At 29.9% G+C, this 9,519-nt stretch overlaps 2 protein-coding genes across 2 annotated transcripts; both read left to right on the forward strand.

The window, feature by feature from the left end:
• Window positions 1–4,055: 4,055 nt before the first annotated feature.
• On the forward strand, window positions 4,056–4,730 carry LOC149519196 (putative disease resistance protein At4g27220). The gene is made up of 2 exons (XM_089760226.1): window positions 4,056–4,374; window positions 4,456–4,730. Exons 1-2 carry the CDS (start codon window positions 4,056–4,058, stop codon window positions 4,728–4,730), a joined length of 594 nt encoding a protein of 197 aa, XP_089616352.1.
• Window positions 4,731–4,733: 3 nt separating this feature from the next.
• Window positions 4,734–5,168, forward strand: LOC149519197 (disease resistance protein At4g27190-like). The gene has a single exon (XM_089760227.1). The coding sequence runs from the start codon at window positions 4,734–4,736 to the stop codon at window positions 5,166–5,168; it is 435 nt and encodes a 144-aa protein (XP_089616353.1).
• The last annotated feature ends 4,351 nt before the right edge of the window (window positions 5,169–9,519 follow it).

Below are 9,519 nucleotides of genomic sequence, written 5' to 3' on the forward strand. Positions count from 1 at the left end.
GATGATACTCCTTTATAAACTTCTGGACTTATATACTTATTCTAATGGATTTGAGATCTCTCCCCAATCGACAAATGCAATCGAGATGTAGTTGCTAAAGCAGCCATAGAAACCAAAATCTTTTTTTTTTTTTGGATATTTTGATAAGCAAGAGGATTTTATGGGTTAGATAAATTGAGAAAACTTTCAAACTTGATTGTTTGAGGCATATAATTTTACAAAAAAATTTAAGAATATTTGCTATCTATGAATCTTAAAACAATAGTCTGGCTCTAAAATTCTTTACAAATACCTAAAAGATGAAAGAAAGTCCTCTTTATGGAAAGTGGAGCCCTATTAAAAGAGATATCAAAGTATGGAGAAGTCAATTTGAAGGTTTTCAATTAAACTGTGTAAGCATGAAAGCCCATTTTGATATATGGCCAATTGGGTAACAAACCAAGCAAAGAAAGGGATATTCCTCCTAAATGGATTCTTTTCCTCTTATGCTCGATGGTCCTTATGTTAGTTAAGGATGATTTTTCTGCATCACCTTGAATTCTGTTGGAGAGACTTAAGAATGTGAGTTACAGGTTTAACTCTTTTTTTTCCCTGAATGTTGATTGCATTGATTATTGTAAACTTTCACGTTGTATAATTGTTTTGTAGTAAAAAAGAAATGTCTTATTTCCTATAAATAATTATTTGATTAGACATTAAATTAGAGCATTTGGGAGAAAAAAATGCAAAAGATATTGCATGGAAGACAGAGAAAGGAGAGAACTGAAGAAAGAAGATGCTGACTTGGATAAATTGATGATGTGGAGATTAATTGATGTTAAAATACCTATGTTTTGGAAGAAAGTTTAAAAGTACTTTGGTTAGGGAATTAAAATTAAAAATTGTTTTAGTTTGGGATAAAACTCTACATATCACATCAAAATAAATAATAAAATAAAAAAAATCAAATCACAACAAATCAGCAAAAGCCCAAAAATAATTAATGCAGTATTCATGCGTTCATATTATTCAAAGGGTTTTGAAAATCTTGAATGTGGTAAGATATGCAAATTAATTAATTAATTAGATTTTGTCCCATGTTATGCTAATATACATTATTAACATTTGGAGACAGTAAAATTCAATGGCTAAGATTAGTTTATAAAATTAAATTATAAAAAATGTATTACCTTTAATAATCTACAATCTTAATTAAAACCTTAAAAAATTGAGAATGATTAATATGTGTCAAAAGAAATTTAATTAAAAATAAAAAATCATGTGCATGTTGTGTGATTATTCGAAACCAAATTCATATATAGTATTTAACTTGTATTTCAACTGAGGTTAATCACATATTAAGAAAGCCCTAGACAGCAATGATCACCTTTTTTTTTTTTTCAGTCAAAATTAAATTTTATTCAAAACCCAAAAAGGGATAGATCTAGTGCCAAAGCTTTCATTAACTAAAAGCTAGAAAATAGTTTTGTAACCAGTGTACAGAACCTCTAAAAATCATGACTAACTTACAAAATCACCTCAAAGCCAACATAAAGAAATTAAAAACCCCACAGGATTGTGCAAATTCTTGAACAAACAAATAGTCATGCCTTCACCAAAAGTCAATTGATGATAAATTACCACAAGTCACCTGGTCTTTAAGCCTCTTTCCTTAAAACCAATCTGTACTTCATTTTTAATCACTTGCAAAAATCTTAAACTTTGTTTGTGAGATAATATTTCGACAGAACTGCCAACCCAATAAAACAACAAGCTTAGAGATAGCCAAACCAACAATGATTGCCTCGTAAAACTAAAATTATGAATTCATTTGAATCTACTTTTACATGATTTCTTTTTTTATTGCATAATTTTTCTTCATTTAAGAATAATGATAGTCAAATTGTACAACAGATTTTTATACTTTAGTCAAATGATGGAATTAGTCTATTTACTTTAATGTGCTCAAATTGAATCCTTATATTTCAATAAATTATTAAATTTAATAAAATTATTAATGGTTCAAACTTTTTTTAATAAAATTTATAACGTAATATTTTGACTTTTTTGACTTGACATTTTTACTTTTGTGATCGTTGACTTTGCTAACATGTCGAGTTCACATGGTAAAAATGATGATGTGGTAAAAAATTTTAGCACGTCAATATTTTTTACATCAACTTTTTTCAAATTGTACTATTCATCTTGTACTTTAGTTAAATTGTGGAATTAGTCCCTTTACCTTAATATATGTTCAAATTTGATCTTTATACATCACTTAGTTATAGAATTTTAGATTTAACCTAAAATAAGTAAAATAAAATTAACATAAAACACAAAAAACTTTTCAATGCAAATAAATCGAGTAATAATAAAGTCAATGCATGGGCCAACATATGAGTTGCACCAGAGCTGTCTTCTAAAATGGCTTCATTTCAATCTGTTATCAAAACAAAAAAATCATTTTTTAATATTCGTTTTTTCTCCTCGCTCATCCTCATTTTCCTTTAACTTCTCTATACAAGTCTCATTCAATGAACTCATATTTCAATGGGATTTCTAGATATGTCAATGATTGAAAATTTGAAAGATCATAGAAAAAATTTATCATAAAAAGCACCAATACCTAGAGATTGATTATCTACACCATCGTTTTGTATATCCAAAGCAAAATTGAGTATAATGCCATAAAAATTCTAAATCTAAAACCTCTAAAAAAGAATTTCTCAATAAAAAATTATTTCTAATTGTTTTTGTTGGTTGTCTTTGTTTTTATTGTATTATCTTGTTGATTGTTGTTAAATTCTCAAAATTTTCCCAAATAAATCTTTGCAAAAAATTTTCATATTTTTCATATTTTTTCTATTTTTGATTTTTGATTTTTTTGCTTTTTTCTTACTTTAACTTCTTGACTTTCACCAACTAAACAATAAAAATAAATAAATAAATAATAAATAAAATACTTTTGAGCCTTTAAATTTGGGCTTAAAATCTAATTTTAAAATTAAAACCCAATTGATCCAAAAATGATTTTAAAATCCAATGTCAAGATGAAAGTCGAAGTCCATTTAATATCTACAAAATTTTTGAACAAAATGAAATGTTTACAATTACTATTATTGTTGATTGTGTATATGAGTTTGTTGGGTTTGTTGATAATGGGTTTCTTAATCTAACTTTTATTTTTCTGTCATTTTTAAAGTTTTTTTATTTCAAAAATATTGAAAATAGAAATTAAAAAAATCAAAAAATAAAATCAAACTCAAAATAAATAAATAAATAAAAGGTAAAGAAAAGATATAATTCAATTTATGTTAGGCTTATAATCTAATATGAAATTAACCCAATTTATTAAATTAAGTCCAATTAATAATTTAAATATCTAAATATAAAAAGATCACAATCAAATTAATAATTTACATTTTTTATGTTATTTTAGGTCATATCTTAAATTTGATAATTAATTTATGTATAGGTATCAAATTAAAGTACATATTAAAGTAAAAAGACAAATTACATAATTTAATGAAAGTATAGGAACAAGTCGTACAATTTTAGAAAAGTTAGCTCGGAAAAATGATAACATGTCAAAAAAATTTACCTCATCATCATCTTTGACCATGTGGACTTTACACGTCAACGAGTTAATGATCATGTAAGCAAAAATGTCACATTAAAAAAATTAAAATATCACATCATCAATTTTAACGGAAAAAGTTTGAGTAACTTATTCAAGTGAATAAGGCAAAGAATAAAGCAAATTATACAACATTTGACAATCCCAAGCCTTACAAGGAACTAACCTTTAGTTCTTGAGAGCTGTGTTTTAATTGTTATAATTTAGGATAGTAGCATTTATCCACAACAATGTAGAGGCTGCAAAACTTTTGAAAGATAACCATATCCAGAGTGTTAAAGCAATATAGAATATTTGATTCATATCATTAATAACCAAAATTTCTAATAAAAAAATGCTCCTTAAAAATTTACTGCATCCATATATTTGCATGGTTATGGCCATAGAGTTGATCAAAATGGTTATGATATAAATATTTGTTCTTGTGTGACTTACAGCCATGGATTTTTTCCTTACTAAATTTGATGAATCGTGGGACACTCCAACAAACCTTGATGAGAAAATGAAAGACCTAAAGAGAAAACAGGCGGAACTAAATGCTCTAAAAGGAGAGACGGAGTTAAGAACCACTGCAGAGCTGCATCCGAGAAAGAAACTAAAGAAAGAAGTTGAGTTATGGCTCAGGAATGTGGAAAGAATAAACAATGAAATCCAAGACCTTGAAAAAAAAATTGGAGAAAGTAGCTTTGCCTCACGTGGATTCCTCAAAGGAGAATGTCTGAAGAAGATACAAGAAGTTGATGAACTTTTTCAACGGGGTCAGTTTCACGATGGTTTGGTAGTTGACAACCCTGCGTGGATTGGATAAGCTCTATCAACGACAACTTTATTTGGTGTAGCTGCCAAGACTTTTATGGAAGAAATTTGGGCCTACTTGATGGATGATGACATTCAAAAGATTAGAGTTTGGGGGATGGGAGGAATAGGGAAAACAACCATCAAGAAGCTCGTACACAACCAGCTATTGAAAGAGACTGAAAAGTTTGACATTGTGATATGGATCACTGTATCAAAGGAGATGAATATCATTAAACTGCAAAACAAGATTGCACGTGCAATGAAAGTAACCCTTGATGAAGATGAAGATGAAACAATAAGAGCAGGGATGATGTAGGAAATGTTGGCTTGTAAAGGCAAGCATGTGTTAATCTTAGATGATTTGTGGGATAAACTTTCTCCTGAAGAAGTAGGCATCCCCGAGCCTTCTAATGGGAGCAAATTATTGGTAACAACTCGGTTGTTAGATGTGTGTCGCTATTTGGATTGTCGAGAAGTTAGAGTGCCGACTCTTTCAAAACCAGATGCATGGAGGTTGTTCTTGGAAAAAATAGGTCAAGATGTTTTTAATCATCTAGATCTATTACCCTTTGTGAAATCTGTTGCTGAAGAATGTGCCGGTTTGCCCTTAGCTATTGTTACAATAGCAAGCAGTATGAAGGGTGCACGAAACCTTCACGAGTGGAGGAATGCACTCCATGAATTAAAAAGACATGTAAAGAGTGTGAATGTGATAGAAGAGAAGGTATTTCAACAACTTCAGTTCAGCTATTAAAGAAAAAGATCTGTGACAATATTTTCAACACGTACGAAGAAATTTCTTTCATATGGCGAGGCAATTGATGATTGGTTAACTGACAGCAAATGACGGATTAGTATTTTGTTGTTTACAGCTAGAAGTCTATGAAAGTTTGTTGTTCTATTTTGTCATTGGTAGTGAATTCTACCTCTTGTCGTGTGAAACAAATTATTAAGCCAAAAAAAAAAAAAGAACGTTGACAGCTATTTGTAATCAAACCTGTGGAACCCATCATGAAAGTGGCACCATAACCACAACAATAGACTCATAAATTTAGTTCATTTCCATTCAAGCTCTTGCAGAAGCAACAGCCTATCTAGGAGCTCAATTAAAGGTTGTTATAAGGTAATTTAATTTACGGTACTCTATTTCTTTTTCATGCTTTTCATGATTTTGTTTTTTCCTTTCTGTTTCATTAACGCTACACCTTTTCCTCTTTCACTACTGATATTGGCCTTTTTTCAATTATTTGTTTAAGATTTTCATTTTAACTTTAAGCTCTTAGGGTTTAATTATTGATAGTTTAATTAATTGATCTCAATTCCCTTTCTTCATTAAATAAAGAAAAGAAAAAAAAAGCAAAATTACACAACACTTGACAATATCCCAAAACTTATTATATATTTTGCTTCTTGTTATATTTTAGGTATTTTCTTCCCTGCATTTTAGTCTACTCAAGGGTGTTACAGAAGCATCATCTAGACAGGTTGATAATTTTACTTCTGGTATTTTGTTTCTTTTTATGCTTATAAATTGGGAGAAATTGTTTTCTTTTATTTCATTCTTATTATGATTTGTTTTCTCTTTCTCTGTTTGATTTATGCTATTCCTTTTCATCTTTCACTAATCATGTTTGATTATACAAATTTTGTTTTAGAATAAATTTTTCTAGGCATGTATTGTAATATTGCACATAGATGATTTAACATGCAAAAGCATATTGTGTAAATAATTATTACAATAATTAAACAAAATTTATTTTGTTTTAGTTCCTTATTATACTAGCAAGATGAGCACCTAGGGTGTCTTTAATTTAATTTTCAATGATTAAAGTTTTCCAATATATTTGATAATTCAATTTTCAAAAGCAATTTAACTTTTAACTTTTTTTTAAAGTGTTAAATATCTTAAAATAATTAGTTATTATTTGTGTTTACAAACTTTACCTCCTGACTTTAATTTGGGTCTCATACAAAGAATAAAATCAATTATATTTTACAAAATTGATATTAATTTATATGGACTAGATTTATCTATTTAAATATGCATGTAGATACATAAATTAATATTAATAAATTACTATTATTATCAATGTATATAATATATATATTTGTCGTAATGGTTTTGTGTCCGCCCGACGAATTTGAAAACAAAATAAAAAAATAACGGAGTTGCCACCAATCTTTTTTGGCTAGGTGCGATTGGCCACCTATTAAAACATATCCTTTTAATGAAATCTTAAAATTAATTAAAATTTATTAAAAAAATAATTTTACGGTCTGCGAAACAGTCTGGGTTCGGGAGTCGGTTACGTGTGGGGAAGGATTAGCACCCCCACAACGCCGTTAAAAATGGTACCAATTAATAACGTGTTATCCTTTGATTTTGATACAAACAATCTTATTTTCAATATTCGAAAAATAATTTCTTTGATTTTTTATTTATTAAAAAAAAATTATTCTCGAGAAAAATAAATCAAAACCTTTTTATTGAAATAATTCTTAAAATATTCTAATACGTTGGTAACATTAAAAGAATTTTTTCTCACCTAGAGATTTCTTAAAGCATCTCTACTCGGAATACTTTTAGAATCTCATCTTTGGAGGCTCGAATTTATTTTTCGTAAGAAAATATCATGTTAAAAAAAATTATTCTCGAGAAAAATAAATTAGAACTTTTTTATTGAAATAATTCTTAAAATGCTCCAGTACGTTGGTAACATTAGAAGAACTTTTTCTCACCTAGAGATTTTTTAAAGCATCTATACTCGGAATACTTTTAGAATCTCATCTTTGGAGGTCTAAATTTACTTTTCATAAGAAATTATGTTATGCATGTCATGCAAAATATTTTCATGTTTATGCACACATTTTATTCTCATTCAAAAATTTTATTAATTATTTTATTAATTTTAATTTAAAATTGAAATTTTGAAGAAAAAAAAGAATTTAATCATATTGAAGATTTTCTATAAATATTCCAATACGCTGGTAATATTTTATAAAAAAATCTTCTCACCTAGGGATTTCTTAAAGCATCTCTACTCGGAATACTTTTAGAATCCCATCATTGGATTAAATTTCTTTTCTTCCTATTTTTGTTTCTTACATTTTTAATATATTCATTAATTTTTATTTATTATTCTTAAAAAAGAAAATTTTTATTGTATTGAAAAAATTTTTTATAAATACTCCAATACGCTGGTAGTATTTAAAAAAAATCTTCTCACCTAGAGATTTCGTAGGCATCACTACTCGGAATACCTTTGAATCTCATCGTCGGATAAAAATTTTCTTTTCTTTCATTTTTTTTTACTACTTTAGTATTATTATTAAATTTGTTTTTTATATTATTGTTTTTTAAAGTTTATTCTAAAAATTAACATAATTATATAAAAAAATATTTAACCACAATTTCATCAATTAGTCTAACAAATATAGGTATTTTAATATGCATAAATATTAATAAAATAAAAAAATAAGAAAAATTCAAAAAAAAAATTTTTTTTACCTGAACCGGACCGGTCAACGGTCCGGTCAACATCGGGTTCGGTTCGGCGGTTCAATCTGGCGGTTCGGTTCGGTCTGGTTGGTTCGACGATTCAGCACCGGTTCGGTTCGGTCTGGACGGTTCAGTCCGGTCCAGTCAGACCGGTCAGAGCTGACGAAGGAAGCGGGTCGCGAGTCGGTTGCGCGGACCCCGGGTCGGGTCGCGGGTTGACGCGCGGATCCTCAGTCTTAAAATGACGTCGTTTTGGGGCCTTTAATGAAATGACGTCGTTTTGATTTTGGAGTTTATATAAAAGGTTCAAAATTTTTTTTGGTCATTTTTTCATTTTCCAGAAAAAAAACTCTTTTTTTTTCTTCTTCTTCTTCAGCCGAGCGCCGACCGGCCGTCGGTGCCGCCGCCATCCGTCGTCGCCGCCGTCGATCGCTGATCACCAACCGTCGTCTCCGGTGGTTTGGTGGTTCCAAAATTCTCCCACAAGCTCTTCTCGACCCCCTGAGCATAGATCTGACCTTCTTTTCATCAAAAAGAGTCTCAAAATTCCTAGATCTGCCTTCAAAGTTTCGGCCAAAAAAAATTTTTTTTTTCTGCGTTCTTTCTTTTTTTTTTTTTTTGAAGCTGACCTTTCTTTCTCTTCTTCGTGCAGGAAGCTTGGCGCTGGGTTCCTCCCTACAAGGAGGACTGTGTTGATTTTTTTTTTTGTATTTTTTTTGTGCGGTTCTGTTTATTTTTTTTTTTGTTGGTTTTTTTTTGTTTGGGTATTTTGGGTGTTTGGGTGGGTAGATCGAAATTTTTCGTTCCTGAACTCTCAAGCTGGAAAAATTTTTTGTTTTTTATTTTTAACCCCCCTCTAGAAAATTTTTCGTTTCCTTTTAAAGAGTTTCAATTAGGTGAGGTAGGTTGGCTGTAGGGTGGTTAGTTGGTAGCTGTAGGGTGGCTGGTCGGAAAGCTGATGGGGAGGCTGGTCGGGCCAGTTCGGCCTCGTACCAACCCCTTGACTTTTGTCTTATTTCTTTTTTTTTTGTTTGTTTACTGATTTTGTTTTTTTCTGTTTTGTTTATTAATAAAATTTTATTAAAAATATTATTATTAAAAATCAAACGGTAGACCCGGACAAAATTGGTGTCTACAGCTGCCCCTCTTTGCACATTTTTTAGAATCAGGAATAGGGCAAAGACAAAGACAACGATTTTGTCCGAAAATAAATTGTGATTTATTTATTTATTTATTTTGGGAAAGGGCTCCTCTCAGCAGAGGCTTAACAACTTTAAAATTTCATCTTGGAAAAGCTCCTCTCAACAGAGGCTCCACAACTTTAAAATTCTCATCTTGAAAAAGCTCATCTGCTCTCAACAGAGGCTCAACAACTTTAAAATCTCATCTGAAAAAGCTCCTCTCAGCAGAGGCTCCACAACTTTAAAAATCTCATATGAAAAAGCTCCTTTCAACAGAGGCTCCACAACTTTAAAATTCTCATCTTGAAAAAGCTCCTCTGCTCTCAGCAGAGGCTCAACAACTTTAAAATCTCATCTGGAAAAATTCCTTTCAGCAGAGGCTCAACAACTTTAAAATCTCATCCGGAAATGCTCATCTCAGCAGA

The sequence above is a fragment of the Durio zibethinus genome, chromosome 4 (assembly GCF_047325235.1).
Source record: "Durio zibethinus cultivar Kanyao isolate XHJ-2024 chromosome 4, ASM4732523v1, whole genome shotgun sequence".
NCBI lineage: Eukaryota > Viridiplantae > Streptophyta > Magnoliopsida > Malvales > Malvaceae > Durio > Durio zibethinus.

Coding starts and splice junctions, on each gene's coding strand:
- LOC149519197 (XM_089760227.1), top strand. CDS start 4,734: ATGTTGGCTTGTAAAGGCAAGCATGTGTTAATCTTAGATGATTTGTGG.
- LOC149519196 (XM_089760226.1), top strand. CDS start 4,056: ATGGATTTTTTCCTTACTAAATTTGATGAATCGTGGGACACTCCAACA. Junction 4,375..4,455: donor TGATGAACTTTTTCAACGGG/GTCAGTTTCACG, acceptor TATTTGGTGTAG/CTGCCAAGACTTTTATGGAA.